The sequence below is a fragment of the Heterodontus francisci genome, chromosome 23, assembly GCF_036365525.1.
Source record: "Heterodontus francisci isolate sHetFra1 chromosome 23, sHetFra1.hap1, whole genome shotgun sequence".
In the NCBI taxonomy this organism is placed as follows: domain Eukaryota; kingdom Metazoa; phylum Chordata; class Chondrichthyes; order Heterodontiformes; family Heterodontidae; genus Heterodontus; species Heterodontus francisci.
The window spans coordinates 30000478-30028073 of record NC_090393.1 but is presented as its reverse complement, the minus strand read 5'-3'; the positions used below and the strand labels follow the sequence as shown (position 1 = coordinate 30028073).

At 41.9% G+C, this 27596-nt stretch overlaps 2 protein-coding genes across 9 annotated transcripts in view; one reads left to right on the top strand and one right to left on the bottom strand.

The window, feature by feature from the left end:
- atxn2 (ataxin 2) overlaps positions 1-27596 on the bottom strand; it is a 103909-nt gene that overhangs the window by 1159 nt on the left and 75154 nt on the right. For 5 of the 8 annotated variants that reach the window (XM_068054942.1, XM_068054947.1, XM_068054945.1 and 2 more), the window contains 12 exons: positions 25135-25356; positions 18215-18331; positions 17690-17760; positions 16649-16971; positions 13605-13671; positions 12137-12289; positions 11741-11813; positions 7025-7212; positions 6291-6420; positions 2854-3002; positions 1548-1775; positions 28-199 (listed from right to left, as the gene is read on the bottom strand). In XM_068054942.1, coding sequence (XP_067911043.1) covers positions 28-199; positions 1548-1775; positions 2854-3002; positions 6291-6420; positions 7025-7212; positions 11741-11813; positions 12137-12289; positions 13605-13671; positions 16649-16971; positions 17690-17760; positions 18215-18331; positions 25135-25356 — 1893 coding nt within the window. The remainder of the gene's footprint in view (positions 1-27; positions 200-1547; positions 1776-2853; positions 3003-6290; positions 6421-7024; positions 7213-11740; positions 11814-12136; positions 12290-13604; positions 13672-16648; positions 16972-17689; positions 17761-18214; positions 18332-25134; positions 25357-27596) is intronic. The other 3 variants (XM_068054943.1, XM_068054950.1, XM_068054944.1) reach the window with 2 other exon arrangements.
- sh2b3 (SH2B adaptor protein 3) overlaps positions 1-27596 on the top strand; it is a 286946-nt gene that overhangs the window by 189424 nt on the left and 69926 nt on the right. The window lies entirely within an intron of this gene.

Below are 27596 nucleotides of genomic sequence, written 5' to 3'. Positions count from 1 at the left end.
TCTACTGCTAATTTTGCCATTACTCACCCTGCGGGTGTGCCATGTAGGAGAAGTGTGTAGTTGAGGAAACTGGAATGGGTGGCAGTGCACTCTGAGGGATGGCACCTTGACCACCTGGTGGCTGTGCTGGCATCAGCATCATGGGAGGATGGGTAGCAGCAGGGTGGTGTGGAGGGCCCATTCCAGACTGTACATGTGCCTACAAAGAAAAGTAAAGCAACAAAGTAGTAATTACTCCTATTAAATAAGTAATGTAAACTGGCAGTAGCTCATATGTACACATTTCCAAAAACTGTACTGAACAGTATTGCTTGTGTTAATTGCATGCAAGTGTGCTACATTCAAATGCTGCTGTAATTGATGCAATTTAACTTACAGCTTTTGCAACAGTAGCTATCTTTGTGCTACTTCAGTGCAACTGTGCTGTACCAGAGTGTGACCCAGCACAACTCACTTACCAATCTTCTTTGGCCTCCTTATCTTGAGAGACAATGGATATGCGCCTGGAGGTGGTCAGTGGTTTGTGAAGCAGCGCCTGGAGTGGCTATAAAGGCCAATTCTAGAGTGACAGGCTCTTCCACAGGGGCTGCAGAGAAATTTGTTTGTCGGGGCTGTTGCACAGTTGGCTTTCTCCCTGCGCCTCTGTCTTTTTTCCTGCCAACTACCAAGTCTCTTCGACTCGCCACATTTTAGCCCCGTCTTTATGGCTGCCCGCCAGCTCTGGCGAACGCTTGCCTACATTCACATCAGGATCAGGCTGGAAACAAGCTTCTCTGCTGCTGCATCTCTCGTATCAGCTGATGGATGTGAATTATTGTTCCAATTTGGAAGCAAATCTCAAGCAAGATTCAATATCTCAGTAACAAAAACCAGCCACGGTACAGTACTTTGGGATATGAATACCCTCCTATCCCACATGCAAATCTAAGATAAGGCAGAAACATATTCTTCATCACAAAATCCTACCCCACTTCCAAAGAGTATCCCAAAGATAAAGATATTTTATTTCATATTTAGCAACCATCAAGATGATACAAAAGAACTAGGCTTTGAACTGGTCCAGAGAATTAGATTTTTTTTGTTCAGAAATTGAGAATAAACCAGAAACATCCTATTTCCACCACAGATTTTCTGTCTGGGCACAAATTCTAAAAGGTTATCATATTTGTATTATAAAATAATACAAATTTTTTATTCAACTTTGCAATCAGTCAACAAAAATATCCTTGCGGAAAAAGTAGCAGCCAGCCTCTTCCCAAAAATAGCACATTCTACCAATATGAAGTCACAACCACAAAATGATAAAACGCTCTCCCACTGATAATCCTAATCTTTGAACTTGTCACCATCTGATAGGGAGGCATTTATAATACTTCACCCTTCCCAAATCTGGACCCTCAAAAAAGAATTCCTTCCTAATAAACAATTAAGTATAGAGCAGTTCCTTTATTAAAGGAAAATCTTTCAAACCATACAAAAGAATTGTAAACTGCTACAAGGTTTATATGAATAAGTTACTCCAAAAGACTTCTGGTACATTTGCTTACCTGTGGTACATGTGTCATATGTGGTGGATTAGAATATCCATGTTGAACTTGCTGAGGGTGAAGTGTATAGACAGTCTGCTGTGCTGACGGAAAGCTGGTCTGAGGAGACTGTGGACTCGGACCTTGTGTCATAGAGGGTGGAGTTGGTGTAAGAGTTGTATGATAGATTGCTTGCTGCTGTTGAGGGTTGCCCAAGTGAAGGGTCTGAGGAGCCTGATGTTGAGGATGCTGGAACAAAAAAAATTAATGAAATACTTGAAAGTCAAAGAATTAACCTGAAAAACAAATTAGTATTGATTACAAAACGGTGTACAACCACATCCTAAAAGTTTGTTCTTTTTCTCAGTAATACTAAGTACAGGAGACATACAGTGGCTGCTAAACCTATGAAAGATGCTAGACAAATGAATGTGGATTTCATCAAGAAATGAAAAGGCTCCAAAACCAGAACATTTAGTGTCATTTCTCATTTGCACCCCCCCAATCCCCTGCCGCCCATATAAATACATCTTACCAGAGTCTAAGGTGCAGGACAATGAAACACCAACACACTGACTAGAATATAACAGCATACCAATTCTGCAAAATAGACTGCATTAGAGTTTAAGTTGTTTTTATTGTCATTAAAAATTCTCAGTTTTGGCCAAGTTAAACTTTGTTGGTCATTATCTCCCCTTTCTACTTCACACCATTCCTTCACAATGAGGATGGGCAGAAACAACTTACTCCTTGATCTTGGCCTATGCTGCTCTGCAACTGGTTGCTGAGTAGTACACAAAATAAGTCAGAGAAGACTAAGCCTTAAATTTATCTGTCCCCTGCCTGCCCTTACTGTGGAAAAGTATCTAGGTGGCCCTGTGCAGTGCTTCCATGGATGAATCGGGATCTTGCTAGATAGGGAAATGATGACAGAAACTACAATAGAAGAAAAACTCTCCTCCTGGCACTTTAAGTAAAAAGGCCTGAAATTTTGCGACTGGCTTTCTAAATAACTTTGAAAATGTTACCATTAACCTGCATTGCCACAGAATGATGGGTTCCATGGTCCAACTACAAAAGTGCCTTAGCTGAAAGGGTCATTGTTCCTCTTGAACATGCTGCCCAAAAGGTACACAAGAGAACCTCAATTGAGCCTGCAAAGGTCACAAGTAGGAGAATTTTTCTTTTACCTTCTACTACATTTTAAGGTTTTAGATTTGAATACAGCAAAACTAATAGTTCTGACTTAGCTGTTCCTTTTTGTCTACCACCGCTTTACAAAAGATACCCCAAAGTAAATTAACTGGAGGCAGTCAGAGTTCCTTACCTGGACTGGGCTTTGTGCTGGATGACTGCCAGCATGTTGTCCTTGTTGCTGTCCAGTTGGGGTAGCAGATGGTTGTGGGTGTGAAGGATGTGGATGTAGGGTAGCAGTTGGGTGGGGTGCAAACTGCTGATGAATTGGGCCAGGGGAGACTAGAAATAAAAGTAAAACATCTGTTATCCAGTTTTCTAATTATAATTCTACCTTCATTTGCTGGTAACTTCAGAACGGCATCCATGAAAATTGCAAGCAATCCTGTCAAAAAACAGCTCAAATATGAATTTACTGCAACACTCTCATCAATGAAAATGTCCAGTGAGCACTTGAAACTGTATGAATAGGCTGAAGCATTAAAAGAACAAACAGTGATGGTTAATTTGACTCGTCAAAAAACAAAGTGTAGAAACAAGAAAAAGCTATTCAGTCTACTGAACTCACTCCACTACCAAAACCCCATTTTAAAAGCCTCATGAAACAAAGTTTCATCCTTTCCCCATCCAAATCAATATCCATGTATACCAGTTGCAATGGGAACTCAAAACTGTTTCTCGCGAATGCTTTAGCTGAGTCAGCATTTACTACACCACATTAGGTGTCAGTCCAATCTGTGGGTTAATTATCCATTTAGAAGTTAAAATTTTTAGCTAAGAAGTTAATCATGGCCTCTAGTTCTCCTAGACTATCCTTGCACAAATGACTGCATTCACAGTATTTCCTTTCATTATTTTTGTAACCTGTATCACATTCATCCCATTAATCTTCCATTAAGTAGAAGAGATTTCATTTTTAGAAACTCTCTTTAGTTAGATGCTTTAAAGCTTTGCATCACCTATGCTGGCCTTCCTTGAATCCTTTACATCTATCCTTTCTTAAGAATGGTGAATACAGCTGGACAAAATACTTTCAAGTCCTAAATCGATGTTCTTATACACACATCATTTATTTTTATGACTGCTGTGGTAACACATTCAATATTTGGCAATTATTCTTAGACCTTTCTGCTAATTTAGATTAAGATTGGGTAATTAGTATATTCAAATTATCCAATGTTATGAACAAAATGTAGTGGTGTATTGTGCAGTACATTATAACATATTATATACTTTTTAACTGGGAAAAAAGACCTTAAATGCTCTGTACCGGAAGAAAATGAGTTGAAACTGCTCTGCTATATCGTTTTGTCATTGAGACAAGAGCAAAAATATATTAAATACTAGCTGACACTGACTATAGTGGTATCACCAGTATTCTCTAACCCTCATATCACTCTGGAGAATCTACTCTGCATCCCCTCCAAGGCCAGGGTATTTTTCCTGAGGTTCAGAACTCAAAACTGAAAGCAGTCCAGCTGGGGGCTGGCCAAGGCTCTGTACAAATGTAGCCTCACTTGCTCACTTTTGTTTTCCAACCCCCTTGAGATAAAGGTTAACATTCTACAGTACCAGAGACCCCTGTGCAATACAAATTATCAAAGAAATACAATTAAAATAGTGGATTTAACCAATAAATATCGTTTGACAGAGCCAAGCGATCCCACAACCAATGGATCAGATCAAAGTTCTGCAGTCCTACCACATCCAGTCATGTGGACAATTAAACAGCTAACGGGAAGAGGTGGCTCCACAAATATGTCCTCAGTGATGGGGGAGCCCAGCAAGTCAGTACAAAAGACATGGCTGAAGTATTTGCCACCATTTTCAGCCAGAACTGTAGAGTGGATGATCCATCTTGGCTTCCTCCTGAGGTTCCCAGCATCATAGATGCGAGTCTTCAGACAATTCGATTCACTCCACGTGATATCAAGAAACGACTGAGGCACTGGATACAGCAAATGCTCTGGGCTCTGACATCATTGTGCTCCAGAACTAACTGCACCCTTTGCCAAACTATTCAGTACAACTACAACACAGGTATCTACCCAACAATGTGGAAAATTGCTCAGGTATGTCGTGTCCACAAAAAATAGGACAAATCCAATCTGGACAATTACCACCCCAGTCTACTCTCAATCATCAGCAAATTGATGGAAGGTGTTGCTAACAGGGCCATCAAGCAGCACTTACTCAGCAACAACCTGCCCACCGATTTGGGTTCTGGCAGGGCCTCTCAGCTACAGACCTCATAACAGCCTTGGTCCAACCATGGATAAAGGAGCTGAATTCCAAAGGTGAGATGAGAGTAATTTCCCTCGGCATCCAGGCAGCATTTGACCGAGTGTGGCATAAAGGAGCCCTATCAAAATTGAAGTCAATGGGAATTGGGGGAAAACGCTCCACTGGTTGAAGTCATACTGAGCACAATGGAAGATCATTGTTGTTGTTTGAGGCCAACCATCTCAGCCCCACAACATCACTGCAGAAGTTCCTCAGGGTAGTGTCCTGGGCCCAACCATCTTCAACTGCTAATTAATGACCTTCCCTCCAACATAAGGTTAGAGGTGGAGATACTCACTAATGAATGTACAGCGTTCAGTGCCATTCGTGACTCCTCATACTGATGCAATCCGTGCCCCCATGCAGCAAGACCTGGACAACATTCAGGCTTGGGCTGATAAGTGGCAAGTGACATTAGCAGCACACTAGTGCCCACCAATGACCATCTCCAAAAAGAGGGAATCTTCCCCTGACATTCAACAGCATTACCATCGTTGGATCCCCCACCATCAATATCCTGGGGCTTATCATTGCCCAGAAACTTAACTGGACCAGCCATGTAAGCATCTTGGCTACAATGCAGGTCAGAGGCTGGGAATTCTGCAGTAAAGACCTACAATTTATCCTATTCTTGTTTGAACATGGGGTGAAGAATCAATGCATTTTCCAAGTTTCTTGCTTCTTTTCCTGCAGCGAGTAACTCACCTCCTCATTCCACAAAGTCTATCCACCACCTACAGGCAAATAGTCAGGACTGTGATGGAATACTCGCCACTTGCCTGGATGAGTGCAGCTCCAACAACACTCAAGAAGCATGACACCATCCAAGACAAAGCAGGCTGCTTGACTGGCATCCAATCCACCACCTTAAACATTCACTCCCTCCACCACTGGCATATAGTGGCGGCAGTGTGTACCATGAACAAGATACACTGCAGCAGCTTGTCAAGGCTCCTTCGAAAGCACCTTCCAAACCCACGTCCTCTATCACCTAGAAGGACAAGGGCAGCAGATGCATGGGAACACCAACATATGCAAGCTCCTATCCAAAGTGATACACTATCCTGGCCTGGAACTATATCGCTGTTCTTTCACTGTGGCTGGGTCAGAACCCTGAAAGTCCTTCCCTAAAGGACTGTGAGTGTACCTACATCAGATGAACTGCAGCAGTTCAAGGCAGCGGTTCACCACCACCTTCTCAAGGGCAGTTAGGGATGGGCAATAAATGCCCAGTAATGCCCACATCCCAAAAACGAATAAAAGTTAAAAACTGTCATGATGACTTACCATACATAGCATGCGTTTGTTCAGCAGTAGGATACTGTGCTGTAGATGAAGGGACCATTCCCGGTTGTCCATGACCAGGTGGTGCCATCATTCGAGCGTTACTCTGCATTACTTGGCTGTACATTTGAGGCTGCATGAAGGAAATATTGCCAGTAAAATTAAGTATGCACACAGACAAAGTAACTATGTTTGCATTACCCAAGTGTCTGTGGTATTGCTCTCATGTTTGACTAATGGAGATTAAGTACTACAAATCTCAAAATACCAATTGCCAAAATAAATCAGCTGCAATAGTCAGTACATTGAATTTAACTCAATAAATTGGCATTGATTTACCAATTAAATGTGACACAACATTCTCCATTCATAGTTTTGTCTACATGCATGTAATAAAATCAGACACTATCTGCAACTTGCAGTGTCAGTTTAGTCAAGAATTATTCAAACATTGTAATTTAACCTGGAAGCACCTACATGCAAAACAATATAAAAGCAAAATACTGCAGATGCTGGAAATCTGAAATAAAAACAGAAGGTGCTGGAAATACTCAGCAGGTCTGGCAGCATCTGTGGAGAGAGAAGCAGAGTTAACATTTCAGGTCTGGGACCTTTGCCAGTTCTGATGAAAGGTCAGACATGAAACATTAACTCTGCTTCTCTCTCCACAGATGCTGCCAGACCTGCTGAGTATTTCCAGCACTTTTATTACATACAAGCCAATCTTTGAAATTTACCTGTGATTGATAATGTGCTACAGACTGTACTAAGGGCTGGTTAGCAAACTGTTGCGGGTTATAAGTGACATATTGTGAATAAGCTGGAGCAGTAGAAACAATCTGGCCAGCTGCACTAACTGGATGCATCATAGTTGGTGTGCCCTGAGGATGGTGCTGATCTGGTCGCTGCTGTGGCATGGTTGGCACTGAAAAAAAGAGGTAACAATTAGCAAGGACACAGAGACCCTCAATGTCTAATCAAAGACTGCACAAGGAAAAAAATATTCAAAGAATAATTTGATAAGGACAGCAGAGATGATTAAAATGCTCATCTGATCAGACAATATTTCTATTATGCTTGATGGTGGCTCACTTCTAAAAAGAGGACATCTGAGCATCAACAAAAACACCCTGTAATCATCTCAATAGACACGAAGGAAATCAAGGTATATGCAGATAGGGTTGGAAAGTGGAATTAAAGTAGATCAGCAATGATCTTACTGAATGGCGGAGCAGGCTCTAGGGGCCATATGGTCTGCTCCTATAGGCAATGTTTGAGAGTTATTTTTGCTTAGTGAATGTTTCATTTCAAAATGAACAGTTTAGTTCATGTTTCATAAGAGTGCACCAAATGAGAAATAACAATTGCACCATGAGCTTCCAAAGAAGCTAGGAACTGAAATTACAAGCTACACTCAAGGTGCAAATGCATTTTCTGCTGCTTCATTGCTACAACCTATTATAAGAACATAAGAAATAGGAACATGAGCCGGTGATCTTATTGAAATATAGAAGATTTTGAGGAGGCTTGACAGGGTAGATGCTGAGAGGATGTTTCCCCTCATGGGGGAATCTAGAACCGGGGGCAGAGTTTCAAAATAAGGCGTCACCCATTTAAGATAGAGATGAGGAGGAATTTCTTCTCTCAAAGGGTCATTAATCTTTGGAAATCTTTTGCCCAGAGAGCAGTGGAGGCTGGGTCATTGAATATATTGAAGGCTGAGTTAGACAGACTTTTGAAGGGAGTCAAGTGTTATGGGGGCTGGAAGGAAAGTGGAGTTAAGGACACAATCAGATCAGCCATGATATTATTGAATGGCAGAGCAGGCTCAAGGGGCCAAATGGCCTACTCCTGCTCCTATTTCTTATGATGCTCAGATGTCAGCTTTTTAGAAATGAGCCACTATCATGCATAATAGAAGCACTGTGATCATTTGAGAGATTTTTTAATACTGTCCTTATCCCTTGATTCCCTCAGTGTTTAAAAATCTGTCAATCTCAGACTGAGCATCTACAGCCCTCTAGGGTAGAGAATTCCAAAGATTCACAACCCGGCATCTTATCCTTAGACTATGACCCCTAGTTCTAGATTCTCCAGCCAGGGAAACAATCTCTTAGCATCTACCCTGTCAAGCTCTGAAAGGATTTTATACATTTCGATGAGATCACCTTTCATCCTTCTAAACTCCAGACAATAGGCCCATTCTATGCAGTTTCTCCTCATTGATTCCTGGGATGAGAGTGTTGACCAATCGAGTAAAGCTTTATTGTACTCCCTCTAAGGCAAGTATATACTTTCTTAGGAAAGGCGGCCAAAACTGTACATAGTACTCCACGTGTAGTCTCACCAAAGCTCTATATAATTGCAACAAGACTTCCTTACTCTTATACTCCAACCCCCTTGCAATAAAGGCTAACATATCATTTGCCTTTCTAATTGCTTTCTGTATCTTCATGTTAACTTACTGTGATTCATGTACAAGGACACCCAAACCCCCCTCTAAATAACATCTCTAAAGTTTAAAAAAAAATTCTACTTTTCTATTTTCTTACCAAAGTGGATAATTTCACATTTCCCCACATTATCCTCCATCTGCCACTCTCTTGCCCACTCACTTAACCTGTCTATATCCTTTTGCAGCCTCTTTGCACCCTCCTCACAGCTTACCTTGTCACCTAGCATTGTACCATCAGCAAACGTTAATACAATACACCAAGTCCCCTCATCTAAGTCATTGACATAGATTGTAAGTAACTGAGACCCTAGTACTGATCTTTGCAGCAACCCATCAACCATATAATGACCCATTTATTCACATACTGTTTTTAGTCCAGTAACCAATCCTCAATTCAAGCTAATTCATTACTCCTAATCCTATGAGCCCTAATCTGATGTAATAACCTCATGTGGCACTGTATCAAATGCCTTTTGAAAATCCAAATAAATTACATCCAATCGTTCCCCCTTACCTACCTTGCTAATTACATACTCAAAAATCTAATAGATTTGTCAAACACTACTGCCCGTTAATAACACACCATGTTGGCTCTGCCTAAATCATATTTTCCAAGAATTCTTTTACTACATTGCTAATAATAGACTCTAACATTTTTCCTACTGCTGTGTTAGGCTAACTGGCCTGACGTATCCCCATTTCTCTCTCCATTTTCAAATAGTGGCATTATATTTGCAACTTTTCAATTCACGGGACTCTTCTAGAATCTAGGGAATTCTGGGAAAAAAAAAACTTGCATTTATATAGCACCTTTCATGGCCACCGGCTGTCTCAAAGCACTTTACAGCAATGAAGTACTTTTTGAAGTGTAGTCACTGCTGTAATGCAGGAAATGAAGACCAAAACCAATACAACCACCACCTCCATAAGCAGCTCTTTTAAAATCCTAGGATGTAGGCGATCAGGTCCAGGGGATTTGTCAGCTTTTAGCCCCATTAACTTCTCCAGTAATTTTTCTTTGCTAATATAATTACTTTAAGCTCCTCACTTTCATTAGGTCCTTAATTCCCCACTATTTCTGGTATTTTTTGTGGCTTCTGTTGTGAAGTATTGTAAAAATATTTGTCTAACCTTTCTGCCATTTCCTTATTCCCCATTATCATTTCTCCTGTTTCGGCCTCCAAGGGACCCACCTTTACTTTTGCTAATCTTTTCCCTTTTGCATACTGGCAGAAGTTCTTAGAATCTGTTATTATATTTCTTGCTATTTTGCTCTCATTCCATTTTTCCCTATTTTATTGATTTGTTCATCCTTTGCTGATTTCTAAAACCCTCCCTCTCATCTGATTCAGTGCTCTTTTGACAACCTTGTATAGAATCATGCAATGGTTACAACACAGAAGGCCATTTCACCCATTGGCTTTGCGCCGGCTCTCTGCTAGAGCATTTCAGTTAATCCTACTACCCCATCCTTTCCTGTAAATCTGCACATTTTATCACCCTCTGGTGCTTACCCAATTCCCTTTTGAAAACCACAATTGAATATGCCTCCACCACACACTCAGATAGTGCATTCCAGATCCTAACCACTCGCTGTGTAAAAAAAAGTTTTCTCATGGCACCGTTGGTTCTTTTGCCAATCACCAAAAATCAGTGTCCTCTGGTTCTTAACCCACTGCCAAAGGGAACAGTTTCTCTCTATCTACTCTGTCTATACCCCCTCATCGCTTTGAACACCTCAATCAAGTCTCTTCTCCAAGGAGAACCACCCCAGCTTCTCCAATCTATCCTTGTTACTGATGTCCCTCATCCCTGGAACCATTCTAGCAAATCTACTCTGCACCCTCTCTAAAGTCTTCACATCTTTCTTAAAGAGTGGTGCCCAGAATTGGACATAATATTCCAGTTGAGACCGAACCAGTGTTTTATAAATGTTCGTCATAAAGCCCTTGCTTTTGTACTCTACGTCCATTTTTATAAAGCTCAGGATCCCATATGCTTTTTCAACTATTTTCCAAACTGCCCTGGAACCTTCAACAATTTCTCTTTCTGTTCCTGCACCCCCTTTAGAATTGTACCCTTCAGATTATATTGCTTCTCCGCGTTCTTCCTACCAAAATGCATCAATTCACATTTCGCTGCCTTAAATTGCATCTGCCATGCATCCACCCATTTTAGCAGCCTGTTGACGTCTATCACTATTCTCCTCACAGTTCTCAATACACAATTGTAAACACTTTCTTTTAATCTAATACTATCCTTAACTTCTACTGTTAACCATGGTTGGTCCACTTTTCCCATTGGGTTTTTATTCCTCAGGGGAATGTATGTCCATTGAGATTATGAATTATTTCTTTAAAATATTTTCCACTTACTAGTCAAATCTTTTAGTCTAACTCCCCAATCTACCTTAATCAACTCTCCTCTCATACTTATGCAATTGACTTTGTTTACATTTAAAACCATAGTTTTGTTCTTAACCACATCGTTCTCAAACTCAATATGAAATTCTATCATATTATGATTACTCTTCCCAGAGGATCCCTTTCTATAAGATTACTGCTTATAGCAGACAAATCACATTACACCAATGCACCCACAAGAAGAAGTGGGGACCTTATCAGCCACCCAATTACTGAGAGAATCCTGGTCAAACTCCATAATTGCTTCATTATAAACAGAAAATATGGGCAAGAGGGAAAAGAGAGAGGTTTACAGATTTTGCCACTAGAATTTTCAACAACCATTTTTCATGCATTTAAAGATCTATTTTGCAATTGATAATTGATTTGAATCTTTACATTATAGAGATTCAAAGCTCGCAAACCATGCATCTCTGGTCAGCTCATACCAACTTTCAAAGCATGCTGAAAATACAAAGCTAAATATGGAATAAGTGCCATTCAAAAGTAGATTGAACACTATTTAAGAGATTATCCTACATAATTCCCTCAAAACTGACTCATACATCAGACAAGACAAAACCACATTCTCTCACCTTTACCTGCTCTAAATGACTTGGCTTGGTTGATTGGCATGGGAGTCATAGGGACATGATACATGTGAGTTGTCTAAAATTGGAAGAAACAGTGAATGCAGTCAGTCTGGGCATTGAGAATTAAGTTATTACCATAAGAGTACAGATATGTGAGCTTAAAACCGATTAAGATTACAGTTACCATCAAAATAGTCTATGGGGTAGATTTTAAAAACAAGCTTTTTAAAAAAAAAACATTTCATGGGATATGAACATCACTGACAAGGCCGGCATTTGTTGCCCATCCCTCTGGATGCATCGATTATTAAGCTGCAAATTACACAGTGGTAACTACAGAAATGATTTTCCATATTTAATAAACTTAAAATTTAACAAAAAATATTTCAAACTGGTTACCTGTACTCCTGGACTGACTGGAACTGGGTACACCATGTTCTGTGCAAAACACATTGGCTGATTGTACACTGTAGGAGGATGTTGCTGTACCACAATGGATGGACTAGGCTGGGCTTGAGGCCGTGGTGGTGTTGGTGTGGTTGTTGGCTTAGGCTATTAAATTTTAAGAGCAATTCAAGTCTCAATTTGCAGTAATTCACAATTTTGACTGAAACCTACAACTACTTATACTTATATAGCAGCTTTAACATAATGTCATAAGACACTTCAGAGGAGTGTTATAAAGCAAAACTAGACACCGACCTACATCAGGCAATATTAACTAAAAGAAAATTGTGGCACGTATCATTTGTCTTATTACCTAATATAAGTAGGCATAAAAGTAAGCTGCTATGTAAACAATGAACAAAAAATAGGTCTACAAAGTTCTGATATGATTACACCTAACCTTTACAGCAAATTGTGAAAGCTGGTGTCTTCAGTTGAGAGGGGAGAGAGAGAGAAACACGCTTGATTGCTAGACAAGTCAAGCAACTCACTAAAACTCAAGGAACCCTTATTTTCAGCTAAGAGTTTTATATCCCAGTATGCACTTCAAATGGAATTATTGATTTTTTTTTTTTACAAAGATAAATTAATTTTTCAACTGAAAACTCAAGAAAAGACACTCTCCCTCAAAAAGTACATATCAATAAAACAGGTGGTTACAATAACCAACATAAACTACAGTTTAGGCAAAGCAAACAAATGTACAGACACCAGAACTGGTTATTTTAAGACACAATCATGGAGGTTCCTAATTATGTACAATTCCTCTGCATTTGTCTAAAATTAGTGTAATCCTTGGCAGTCTCTACAGAAAAGCAATAAATATGGATGTACTGAAATTGATTATTGTAGATAAGTTTGGAGAAAGTTTGTTCAATGTATTTCCACTTTTAACAAAAGAAAATAATCATCTTACCATATTTTTCCTGTTCAGCTACTCTGGTAATTTCAAATACAGAGTGCTTCCACTGAAAATAGCAAGACCCAAGGATGGCCCTCAGAGCTCCCAAGAAACCAAGTAACCACTGAAAATGCAAATTACCCAGCTGTAGCATGGTTTCCTGGGATTAGGCACCTTGCGAGTGCCTCTCAATGTATTCTGTAGTGATTCTCCAGCTAACTTGCTGTTTGCAACTGACCCACTCTGAAATGTATGGGCTTGTGCCTATAAAGGATGTCACTGGAAGGTTCTAGGAGGGATGAAGCACCTATGAGAATCTCCACATCAAAAATAAATTTTGAAGATAATTAATCAGGAAGACCATTACTTTCTTTCATTGAGAGAGAATTTGTGGCCAGGTTCTTCCCTTCCCTGAATTTGGGGGTGAGAGAAACTTCCCTTCCTCATTACACTTCACCAATAATGCATTGTGTTGGGGTGGGGGGGGAGGGAGAGAAACAAACAAAGAGTGTAACTTACAGGAGTATAGAAAGTCTTGGGATTGAATTCTTTAGCATTGGGATTCAATGTAGATTTTCTAACTTGTCTGAAAAAATAAATATTAGAACATTTATAAGGCTATATGTTTTCCCTGTGCATCATCATTAGAAGATCATCAAGCTGAAACGGTAACTTCTGCTCTCTCCACAGATGCTGCCCAACTTGATTAGTATTTCTAGGATTTTCTGTTTATTTCAGATTTCCAGCATACGCAGTGTTTTGCATTTGCTTAATAATTAAGTTTACTTTAGAGTAAAAACATTTTGTACTGTTAAATATATATTTGCAATTTTTAATTTGGTTCCAATTTTATCTCCAACTGTCTCATGGTGTTCAATTCTACAGGATCTAAAACAGCTGCCAGCCACACAAGGCACTGTACAGCAGTTAATAAGGTTCTTAGAATTCATTGCTTATTAGATTAACCCTCTTGCTGTTTCCAACTAAAATCAGCCAGAGACAAATCTGGATCATATGATAATTTTGTTACATTGAATCTACAGCACAAGTTATTTGGTCTATTGCATCTGTGCCATCTCTTCAACTACAGTTATCTTCCACAATTGCATTTTCCAACATTTTCCCTGCATCCTTTTTTCGAATTCTTTACTTATCCAAAAGCCCTCTTGAATGCTGTTACAGTATCTCTGCCGGGGATAGGCACCGACATGTTGCACCACAGACATTTGACAAAATTATTGACACAGCCACGGACATAGGGGTAATTAATCTGTACATTAAGTGTATAGCCAACTTAATGCCATCAAAACAGTCCAATTTAAAACATATTTCTCCCTATTTAATGAGATACCTGGCATTGACTACTTGTGCAAGCAAAAACAATATCTGCCCACACACCTGATGTAGCGATGCGGCGAATTTGGATTGATGTTTGTCTGTGTTAGGAATGATCGTGATCTCTCTCTTGCTCCCTGGGCTAAATTTTACAGAACCCACCCACCCCCAATGTCAGGAGCTGTGGTGGAAGTGGGCTGGAAAATGTCTCCAGGAAAGGCCCGCCACAAGCCTTGACGTCGGGAAAGCCGGGCTTGATATTGCTGACGGCAGCGAGGCCTTGTGGCGGCCCCCCCCACCACTCGGTGATGGGAGCCCAATTTAAATATATAAATTAATTTAAATAAACAAATCAAGTATCTTTACACTCCTGCCATCTGTCCCGGTGTGATATTCGTGCCGGTGGCCGGCACTCCCCCGCCTTTGGATCCCCATTCAGGGATCCGAGGCGGAACACTAGTGGGGAAGGGGGAGCAGGTAAGTTATTCAGTAAGGGAAGGGGCGTCAGAGTCATATCATTGGTGTAGGGGATGGTGGAAAGGGTTAGAGTGTAAAGTTTATGAACTTTGGAGGGGCAAGGTCAGATACACAAGGCAAGTGTTTTGGGGGCGGGGGGGGAAGGGAGAGGGTAGGTAATTAATTCTATGGTTATTGGGGGTGGGAGAGGGGCAAGATAAATTAAATTTAACATCAATGTGTCTTAAATATTTAAATGTAATGGTAGGGCTCAAAGCCCATTGCGCAGGCGCTGACGCCATTTTTAAAGACAGCTGCTGCCATTGCCACAGATTGATCACTTGTCAAATCCACATCATCGGGTGGGCAGTCTGCCCCAGCTATCTAAGTGAGCCGCTGTGTTTAATATGCCGCCAACTCAGTGACATGCGGGCCACCCTTGTTGTCGCCCACTGCCAATTTTGGCAGCGGGACCATATACTTCAGCCCTCCATGACCACCCACCCTCCCCCCGCCGTCTCGGTGTCCCCCTCCCCCCTACCGTCTCGGTGTCCCTCTTTCCCCCCCCCGCTGGCTCAGTGTCCTTGCCCCCCAAATCCGTGCATTCCCCCCATACCGCCCCCCTCCATGTGTCCAAAGCCCTCTCCCCACCTCTGTTTCCTTCACCCTTGTGTCTAACCCTCTCTTTTCCTCATCGCGTCCATCCCCCTCTTCCCCCCCCCACCACCCCCCAACTTGGGCCGGTGCTTGCTTAACGGCTGCCTGACTCTCAGCGTGATCCATCCGCATCGCGCCTCTGGCTGTGTGCTGGTTCACTTCCTGCTCTCCCCTCGGCCTCTCTACCGCAGCAGCCATTCCCACTCACTCCCCGAACTGCGCAAAAACTCCTGATTGGATCCCTAGACTGGTTATCTGCACTCTCTGTAGACTTGTTGAACTGATCCACAATGGATCGGGGTGGCCAATCCCAGCACACCTGGGCCACAACCTGCCAATCAGCATTCATCCACCCAGGCAGCCCGCTGTCAGTCACAGACATTGACCAATCATGGACAGGTGTCCACCATCTGTCAGACACACGTCTGTGCCAGATGAACACTTTAATAGGAGAGCTGTCAACCAAAGCCGAGCCACGGGCAGTGGCCATCAATCAGAGGATTGGTGGGCTGGATGGAAACCGCAGACCCCTGTCTCTGCCTCAATAATGTGATAAAGCATTCCATGTTCAAATAACCGTGTGGGAAAATTTTTTTTGCTAATCCTCTGTCTATACAACCCTTGTTATGAACAGTCTTGCCATTATATACCCCAAAAGAGTCTCCCAGACTGAGCATAAAGTTTTGAATTTATGAAGTTACTTCGAAAATCAATATAGCAGGCAAGCTTAACAGCTACCAGAAATTAAAAGTATTTTAAAATGCAAATCACAAAATTGTAATGGGGTTGGTTCCTTCATTGGAAGATAGTTTGGATTTTAAGATTATTTTAAGGATAAGGCCTTGCTTTCGATAATTACCAAAAATAGTTTTGCCACAGCTTCAGGTTGCGTTTCATAAACACCATACATTCCCCTCCCCTCACTGCTTTTGGTGAAACTGTAGCATCATGATCTTGTGGTGTCTCCAAATTAGGAAACCAGACTCCTCCTCCAAGTTTTTTAATTGGGAGAATAACAAGTGAGTTTATAACCTGTAGATTTCCACAGTATTCACCTATCCTGGTAATCAGTGTTGAATTATTTTTAGTACACTATTTCTGGTGTGCTTACGTACTCTGGTGTACCTTCCTTTTTATCCTCCTTTTCCTCTTTTTCCAGCTTGCTACTTGGGCCAGTAGTCTGGACTGCCTGGGAGGTCACATCTGGTCCTCTTTTCTGCTCAGAGCTGATGATGTTAGGAGAAGTGCTGGGGCTGCTTGGTTTGCTGCTGCCATTGCTGGTGTTAGCATTTGAGCTGCTCTCACTGACAGATTCTTTGCTGCCTGGTTCAATCACTGTTATTTTCTCTTTGATTGGATCCCTAGATTGGTTATCTGCACTCTCTCTGGACTTGTTGAACTGATCCACAACTGGATCAGGGGTTGGAGTAGTCTGTAACTAAGAACAGCATAATTAATTTTAAATACACAAACTAACGTTAATAATGTCTCAGCATTAGTCATAACAAGTCAGTCAAGTCTATCCTAGGAAAAGCCTATTTAACAGACTCACTGGTCCAAACATTCATTATAATCAATAGTTACTTATTCAGCTCGATTATCTATTATATAACAATGTATTATTACAACATTCCAGAAATACACCTGTAGGTGGCAATGTGAGTGTAACGGTATGCAACAGGGGCAAGTGAAGCAAAAAGTGAGAAACACATTTTTGACAACACAGATGATAAAAATTACAAAAATGTTCTTTTAAAAAGTGCTACAAGAATTTTTCCCAAGAAACAAACTGAAAAGTCATTCTAGGAATAACCTAAAACGCACCAGCAGCCTGGAAAAAGACGGCGCTGAGAACTCCTCAAAGCACATTGCAACTGGCAAGTGAACAAACAAAAGATTGTTAAAAGAAATAAAGAAATCAAAACTCATAACAAGGTGCAAGGGTGGGGGGGGGGGGGGCAAGAGGGGAATGGAGTCAGTGGCAAGTATCTAACTGGTAGTTTAGTTTTTGCTCTCCCCATTTTCTTTTTCATAACATCCTGACAACATTATCAAATAGAACAATGTTGTGAGGAGATTTGGCAAGTTTGTCCTCAGTTGTACAACACACTTGCATTTAAGATTGTGAAAAGGATTGGTACTGAAAAAGTACTCACCCTAAAGTCTTCCCTGAATTTTTTTAAATCTGCTATCTGTTTTTTATGATCTGAAGCCATTGGAGATGTAGCTAGAAAGAGAACACAAACTCAAAATCATATGGAAAATGTGTTATTTTTACCTGCCTGAAATGAAGACAATTACGGTATTAAAAAAGGGTTTGTAAACTAAAAAGCTAATGAATGACGTTTCAAATAGGTGTTGGGACATAACAAAAGCCTTTTGCAAAATACATGCTTGGATTAATTTAATTTAATTAAATTTAGTCTGATATTCAAAGTATACAAAGTAGCAGGGAATTAACTTCCAAATAAGGGCTGAAGGAGGTGAATAAACCTCTGTGGTCTGAGAGATTAAGTACTGATGACAAAATATGACAACAATTAAAATAATTTTGGCAACTCCAAACTGCAAGGGTGCAAAGTTAAAAGACTTCATAGGGTAGGAGAGTATTTTCCTTTAGAAGGCTGTGACAAACTGCACATAAGAATTCCTACAGATACATACAGTCATGTAATACTAACCTTTGATTCCTGGCTTGGTTAAACTAGGGGAAGTACTGCAAATTTCAATAGGCTTTGGATTCTCTTTGTTTACAGAGGGAGAACTCTGCTTCTGTTCCTGAAGCCTGGTTTCTTTAGCTATAAGCAAACACAAAGATAGATAATCCGTTACTTTTAAAATAAATGTATACATAAATGCAAATATTGTGAAACAGATAAGGTTTTTCCACAGACAATCCATCCACAAGAAGCTTAACAGGAATAAGTTTTTTATGTGTCCCGACAATCCACAATTTCATTAAAGGGCCATACACTGCTTCAAATGCAACTCCCACATGACACTCAATAGGTGCTTTATGTGGGATGCATACTGATATTTACCAGAATGGTCAGAACTTGTCTCATTGAAACACTAACTCAGTGAAGAGAACTCCTTTCTTCAGGATGCATTTAATGTTAGACCTACCAGCGCACCTCGCCACAATTCAGTGGTGTTCACTGAAGGATACAAGCTATGCAAACTACATAGATGGCAATATTATTGCTGTTAAATAACCATCTTTTTCAAGGTTTCATCATTGCAGCTTAGAAAAATTCAACCGGTTGTATTAACACACTTTTGGTCTGTTTACACCTCTGAAGTACTTTGGGTCATATTTCTATATTAAAGGCATCATCCAAGTGTAAGTTGTGGCTGTATAATACACCATGAGTGAGTATCCCTCGAGTTGTCTGAACTCTTAAAAATTGAGGGTGCTGAATGAAAATAAAACAATTTGATTGCAAGTAACTGTCCCACCTTGGATACTCTCGGCATCCAGAGTTCAGTCTTAAACAGACCTTCAACAAAGAGGCCCCTTCAAGAGTGAAGAGACCCAAAATACGAAATTTGGAGTAAAAAAGAAAACATCATTTTAAGCCTTAAAATGTAACCATTAACTGAAAACAAACAATAGAGAAGTGGTACTATTAGACCCATACTATTGTTTGTTCTTTGGATGCGCCCGTTTTTTGCTTAAACTAAAAACAGAAACTCATGCTAATAGAGCTACTGTTGCATTTACTGTCGTTCAAGTTTAACAGCTGGAACAAATTATAAAAATGATACAGATTTAGTATTTAAATCCTAACATTTCTACAGTCTATATTAATTACAATCCTTTTTAACTGGAGAAGGTGGTGAGCTCTACCAAGAACCACCATAACAAAAGCAAGATTAATTGTGAATTACTCAGTTATCTGTTCTGTAGTGGCACATGCTCAAAAACACCTTCCATTAGACAGAAATACGAGTTTCCAGGTTAAGCCAGCGGTAGACTTTTTTTTTTAAAACAAAGTATTAGGAGCTAGAATAAAAGAGATAAACAGGGACAAACAAAGCTACTGACAGGAAGAGAGAAGAAATAAACAATTTAAAAAGTTACGGCAGAAATCACCAGGTGTCACCCTTACACTGGGCAGGACTCAGAGCAAGTCATTTCTCATCTCCTGGTTGATAATGCATGACATCAATGGCAAGAGTGCAGAGCAAAATGCTTTTTCTAAAAATAGTGTCAGACAATCAAAATGAGAATTGGAACTTGAAATGAATCATAGTGCAAATGGACTCCTACCCATTAAATCCCACACACAAAGCTTCACATGAAAAACAGTTGCATGGGTAGAGAGAAAAAGGGAAAGTCTGAAGTAGTGCTTTGTGTAGAAAGGGAAGGCAAGAAAAGCACAAAGAGAAGTCCAGGAGCAGCATTTATGATAAGCGGGGAAGGGGGGGCGGGAAGAAGGGAAATAGGGGAAGGAAGATAAGAGAAGTTGGGAGAAGAAATTTCAGCGAGGAGGGGCAAAATCAGTGTGCAGTGTCATAGAGTCAGAGAGATACAGCACTGAAACAGGCCCTTCGGCCCACCGAGTCTGTGTTGACCAACAACCACCCATTTATACTAATCCTACATTAATCCCATATTCCCTACCACATCCCTACCATTTTCCTACCTACACTAGGGGCAATTTACAATGGCCAATTTACCCATCAACCTGCAAGTCTTTGGCTGTGGGAGGAAACTGGAGCACCTGGCGGAAACCCATGCAGTCACAGGGAGAACTTGCAAACTCCGCACAGGCAGTACCCGGGTCGCTGGAGCTGAGAGGCTGCGGTGCTAACCACTGCGCCGCCCCTGTGCTTTTGGGAGGGGGCGGAGAAGAAGAGGAGGAAGCCATTGAGAGTGGGAAGAGCACATGGTAGGATGGAGTGTGCGGGATTAATTGGGGGAGGTGGAAGAATATGGTTAGCTAGAACTGGAGTGGGAAAAAGTTTTAGGCTGCTTGAAGTGGAGGAAAAGGGAGTGCTGAGGCAAATTGAAGGGGACAAGTGTGCTAACAAACAGGGAGGGGTTGAGCAAGGGGGAAAGTGAAAAGAGGGAAGAGAAGATGATTTTTGTGAACAGTGGCTCTGGCTAATCTGTTAAAAAGCTAAATGTTATGATGTTATACCTTCTCGCCCAGAAAGGTAAAAACATATCAATTGGAAATATAAGAATTTCATTTTCATGTAAAAATTCAAATTTTCCTCACAAAAATAATACCTGCAGTCCCTAGAAATGCACTATTAGTTGGGGTTGAGGACTAAATTGGCTCAAAGCTCTGACCAGAACAATCCTACATTCAATGGATTCAAATCCCCAGTGTGCTATTAGGTTTCTTTCCAAAAAGGAAAATTAATTAAAACATTCTTCTCTCATTAATGCAGCAAATTGCATTTAAATAGCACCTTTAATATAGAAAAATGTTCCACAGTGTGTCACAAAGACATATTCAATAAAAAAGGATGACAAGTTAAAGGGGATATTGGAAAATTCTAAATTATTTGTTGCAATTGGGTGAAGTTTTAAAATATGAAGAAAAATAATTAACTCAAATGGCAGAGAATAGTTTTCAATAAATAAAATAAAATTTTCATTCTGAGGAAAGAAATGCAGCACCCATGTTCATTCTAGTTTCCTAAATACAACTTGTATTTATATAGCACCTCTAACATAATAACATTTCCCACAGTGCTTCACAGCAGCACCAACAAAATTTAACACCGAACCAGAGATATTAGGCCAAGTGACCAAAAGCCGGGACAATAAGATCTTAAGGAGCATCTTGAAATGAAAAGTGGCAGAGCGGCTTAGGGAGTGAATTCCAGAGCTAAGGGTGTAGGCAGCTGAAGGCATGGCCACCAATGATCGAGCAAATAAAATCAGGGATGTGTAAAAGACCAGAATTGGAGGAGCACGAAGATCTCAAGTGGTTTGTAGGGCTGGAAGAGATTTACGATTGAGAGGGACAAGGGCATGGAGATAATATTGGCCGGAGAGAGCAGCGAGGGGAGAGGAGCGGCCAGAGAGCAGTGGGGGATGGGGGAGCGGAGCAGCCGGAGAGAGCAGCGAGGAGGGCGGGGGCGTGCGGAGCAGCAGGAGAGAGCAGCGAGGTGGTGGGGAGCGGAGCGGCCGGAGAGAGCAGCGAGGGGGGGCAGCGGAGCGGCCGGAGAGAGCAGCGAGGGGGGGCAGCGGAGCGGCCGGAGATAGCAGCGAGGGGGGACAGCGGAGCGGCCGGAGACAGCAGCGAGGGGGGACAGCGGAGCGGCCGGAGACAGCAGCGAGGGGGGACAGCGGAGCGGCCGGAGACAGCAGCGAGGGGGGACAGCGGAGCGGCCGGAGACAGCAGCGAGGGGTGGAGCCGAGCGGCCGGAGAGAGCAGTGGGGGGGGGGGTTGGAGCGGCTGGAGAGAGCCGCGGGGGGGGGGGGGGGGGGGGGGAGTGGAGCTTGACGCATGGGTGAATACCCGTTAGCGATGCATTGCTGTAAGTGCATGCACAGAGGCCGACCAGGCGTGCTGCCCGAAGATGCACACGTCACACGATGACGTCATCGGCACATGCACTAACCAGTCCTGGCAAGTCGGAACACAGCGCACGCATAGCGAGCAGGAGACCATCTGCGCATGTGCGCATCTTGGCGCATGCGCAGCCTGATGATATCAGTGGCCGGCTGCGTTGTCAGGAATCACTTTGAAATTTTAAAGGTCCCAATTAACTCAATAGGCTGCACACAACAAAAAGAAAAAAAAGGGCCATTGCATGGAGGCATTTGAAAACAAGGATGCGAATTTTAAAATCAAGATATTTCTGGTCCAGGAGCCAATGTAGGTCAGCGAGCAGAGTGGTGGTAAGTGAATGGGAGTTGGTGCAAGTTAAGATACTGGCAGTACTGTTTTGGATAGTTCAAGTTTACAGGAAAATACACCAAATAAAAAGTTAAGAAGCTATTTTTTCTTGGTTGATTTTGCCTGCAGAATCCCCAACCCCCCTCCTGAGAAGAAATCTTGCCCCTCCAGTGAGTGAATGAGTGAAGAACGTTGACTATAATTACAGATCATGTTGCAAGCTGACGTGCCCCTTCATCATGACAATTTGGCATTTACATAAACGCCATTAATGTAGAAACCATTCCAAAGCATTTTACAGTGGGGGCAGAAAAACTAAGAGGAGTGTGAAAAAATGAGGAGCCAAGTTAAGAGAGTCGGAAGAGATCCCCAAAACACAGTTGAAAAGATGGGCTTTCAGAAGGTCTGTAAAAGGTAGAGACAAGCAGAGAGTCAATGGGGTTGAGAGAGAGTTCCAGAATTTAGGATGGCAGTGGTGCAAGATTATGCCACCAACAATGGGGCTTTCCACCCTCATCGAGCTGGGTGGAACTGCACACGTCTGGTTCCATTCTCATCATAGCCAGACAATCACCTGCAATGGTTTTTACTCCTGCTTGCACACCATTACCTCTGGTATAAAGGCCTGCTCAGATCACAAAAAAAAACCTGACCCAAACCCGACAGAACCACATCAGACCCAAGCCTGACCCGGCCAGAGTCCCTCCATTTTTTCCCGACCCGAGCCCAACCCAACCACCGGAATGTTCCCTTTACCTACGTTGCGATTCCCAATCTGCAGGAAGCTGCAACATGAGCGTGATGACATCATAGAGATGCTCACTCGCTCATTGCGCAGACTCAGAGTTTCCTTCTTTGACATCCCAGACTCCCAGCTCAGGTAGGTTTTTTACCTTCAACACTTCTTGCTGTGTGTGTCCAACCCAGACCCAGACCCACCCGAGCCCGAAAGCCGGACCTGGAAGAGTGACCCGACCCGAACCGAACCCAACACATGTTGTCGGGTCCTGTCGGGTTCGGGTCGGGTAGCAGGCCTTTACTCTGGTGTCCCTCAAGGGCCTTGGACCCCTATTTCTCATCTACGTGCTGCCCCTCAGTGACACCATCCAAAAACACAGCGTTAGTTTTCACACATACATTGATAGTACCCAGCTCTACCCTACGACCACCTCTCTTGACTCCTCCACTGTCTCTAAATCATCAGACTGCTTGTCGGACATCCAGTAATGGATGAGCAGAAATTTCCTCCAATTAAACACTGGGAAGACCCAAGTTATTGCCTTTGGTCCCGACAACAAACTCAGTTCCCTAGCCACCATGAGGTTGAACCAGACTGTTCACAACCCTGTAGTCATATATGACAGTGAGATAAGCTTACAACTATATATCCGCACCAAGACTGCCTAATTCCACCTCTGTAATATCACCAGACTCTGCCCCTGCCTCAGCACATCTGCTGCTGAAAACCTCATCCAAGCCTTGTTACCTTTAGACTTAACTATTCAAACACACTCCTGGTCAGTCTCCCACATTCTACTCTCCATAAACTTGAGCTTCCCCAAGACTCTGCTGTCCGTGTCCCATTCACCCATGACCTGCGCTCGCTGACCTACATTGGTTTCCGGTTAAGCAATGCATTCATTTTATAATTCTCAACCTTGTTTTAAAATGCCACCATGGCCTCATCCCTCCCCATCTCTAATCTCCCCAGTCCCGCAACCCTCCGAGATATCTGGCTTCCTCTATTTTTGGCCTCACGCATCCTGATTTTAATTGCTCTACCACTGGTGGCCTTGCCTTCAGCTGTCAAGGGCCTAAGCTCTGGAATTCCCTCTTAAAGCCTCTCTAACTCTCTATTCTCCTTCAAGGAATTCCTTAAAACCTACCTCTTCGACTAAGTTTTTGGTCATCTGTCCTAATATTGCATGTGGTTCTGTGTCAAGTTTTGCTTTATAATGCTCCTGTGAAGTGCTTTTGGATGTTTTATTACATTAAAGGCGCCATATAAATACAAGTAATAGTAGTAGCTGTTGTAAGGGAAGACCAGAGTTAAAGGGCTAAAGGGTGCGAAAGGGGATGTGATTAGAGGCCGCAAAGATTAGTGGTCAAGACAGCGAGAAGATATGAAGAAATAAGTTTTAAATTCAACTCATTGAGGCACGGGGAGCTAATGCACAGATCAGAGAGGATGGGAGTGTTGGACAGGATACAGGCAGTTGAGATTTGGACATATTGCAGTTTAAGGAGGGTACAGAAATGAGAGGCTGACAAGGAGGACCTTAGAGTAATCAAGTCTAAAGGTCAACAAAAGTATGAATAAGGACTTCACTGGCAGTGGGGCTCAGGTAGGGTAGGAAGTAGGCAACACTATAGAGGTGAAGCAAGCAGTCTTGGTGATTGATAGTATATGGGGTTTCAAGCTCATCTCTGGGTCGAAGACAACGCCAAGGTATGCACCATCTTTCCAGCAGGATTATTTGTTTTCACATTTAGAGGGCCATTATGAAGTGGTCACTTTTTCTAAAACTGTTGGGTCGGCTTTTTCTGGTTTCCAAGTTGGTACATATATTAACGTTACTGCCAACAGAAAAATATATTATATACTAAAATGGTATCCAATTTAGTCACCAAATCAAAATCAAAATTCAACACTGTACTGTGCAGAAATGATATGTAACATTACAGTACAAATGGAAAGATATCACAAAATTTAAGGAACGAGAAAACAAATGACTTGCCTTCAGCTGACGGGGTGACAGCTCTATTGGCAGCAGGGCTGGCTGGTGTAGGAGATAGAGCAGTAGTAGGCATGGCTAAAGGTTCAGCTGGGACACTGCCGGGTTGAGGAGAAGATAGAATCATTCCACTTGAAGCATTTCCAGGATTGTACTGGGATGGTTGGTTACCATGTCTGGGAGATCGTGGTCTGTGTGTTTTGGGAGATAAACGGGAACTTGACCCTGAAGTTTCAAAGAAAGAGAATTACAGTTTCAAGTAACATTTGTATCTGAAGTAACAAGGTGTATCTAAATTACAAAAAAGTATTCTAAACACGGAGATCAACAGCACACTGTTTCAAAGAGTAAACAGTATTTTCCGTAACCAGATTACATTAATAGTTTAAGAGCAATTGAAACAAAATAAACAGGAATGAAATTCGGTCAATGAAAAATAGGAGAAGTGAACCAATGAAATGAAAAAAGGCCATTCAGCACTTTCAAGCAGTTTCCTTCAATGCAATAATGCACACTACACTGAGTGGCTTCCAATTAAACCAATCTAAAATTCCTGAGAAAGATGATGGTAAAGTTTAAAACAGTCCAAGAAATAAGCTTAAAAGCAAAATACTGCGGATGCTGGAAATCTGAAATAAAAACAAGAAATGCTGGAATCACTCAGCAGGTCTGGCAGCATCTGTGGAAAGAGAAGCAGAGTTAACGTTTCGGGTCAGTGACCCTTCTTTGGAACTGTTCCAAAGAAGGGTCACTGACCCGAAACGTTAACTCTGCTTCTCTTTCCACAGATGCTGCCAGACCTGCTGAGTGATTCCAGCATTTCTTGTTTTTATTCAAGAAATAAGCTTCCTTGGGTACTACATAAATACAAGCTGTCACTGTATTGAACATACCAGAATTATTTATTTATTTATGTTAAGGATGTCTAAACCCGGCTCTCAAATTCCAAGGAACACAGTGCTATTTGCACTTATATTTCTTACTTTCTTATTTGAATTTTGTGGGGTTGGATCTTTGGACAGGTAGGTTTTTAAGTGCTTCTCTCCATGGATAAATTGTAAATCAGAACACTAAAATTCTGCTAAAATCAGCTCGAAATACAATCCTATTTATTTGTGTTGATACGTTGAGGACCATTCTAATTTTGTCGACAGAAACGGTTTGTCAAAATAAGTGAACAGAATATATAAATATAAAATCACTGACACTTTAAATTTAATTTTCTGAACATTTTTTTTTTTATTTACAGCAGTTTTAAATCGAAGTCCTCCCTAAAATTGGAACAGGGAGATAGCAGTAGTAAGTCAATGGTCCCTTCCCATGCAGCTTTGGTTAGCACCCAGTTTTAAAGCATAAATGGGGAAGTCATGACATGAAAATCGTCCCCTATCCCTGAGGTTCCACAGTACTTACTCATGAAGGAAAAAGCTTGGATATTGCAACCTTAGAACATCATAGTGCAATGGTCAATTTAGTACTTTACTGTAGGCAGCTTTTTTCTAAAAGCTCTATACAAATAGAAACTAGACTTAATCTGTCCTACTTGATTTCATGTAGCTCGGGAGTGGCAGATTCAGGAGGACATTCATTGCAAAAGTCTAGGTTACAATCATATCCAGGTGTGTTAACCAACTTCACTACCGTCATCTAAGTTTGGGGAAAAACCCTGAATTTTAAAGTACAAATACAAAACTAAAACAGCTATGCAATTTTGTGCTGTTGAATGCACTGTATACAAGCACTAACAAAACCTTGGGAAGGACGGCTTTGGGCGGCGCAGTGGTTAGCACCACAGCCTCACAGCTCCAGCGACCCGGGTTCAATTCTGGGTACTGCCTGTGTGGAGTTTGCAAGTTCTCCCTGTGTCTGCGTGGGTTTTCTCCGGGTGCTCCAGTTTCCTCCCACAAGCCAAAAGACTTGCAGGTTGCTAGGTAAATTGGCCATTATAAATTGCCCCTAGTATAGGTAGGTGGTAGGGAAATGCAGGGACAGGTGGGGATGTGGTAGGAATATGGGATTAGTGTAGGATTAGTATATATGGGTGGTTGATGGTCGACACAGACTCGGTGGGCCGAAGGGCCTGTTTCAGTGCTGTATCTCTAAACTAAACATTACCCCTGAAATAATTAAGAGTGCTAAGCCGGCTATACTCTCAGCACTCTACGAACTGCTTTGCATGTGCTGGGATGAGGGAGCAGTACCACAGGACATGCGCGATGCCAATATCATCACCCTCTATAAAAACAGAGGTGACCACGGTGACTGCAACAACTACCGTGGAATCTCCCTGCTCAGCATAGTGGGGAAAGTCTTTGCTCGAGTCGCTTTAAACAGGCTCCAGAAGCTGGCCGAGCGTGTCTACCCTGAGGCACAGTGTGGCTTTCGAGCAGAGAGATCGACCATTGACATGCTGTTCTCCCTTCGTCAGATACAGGAGAAATGCCGCGAACAACAGATGCCCCTCT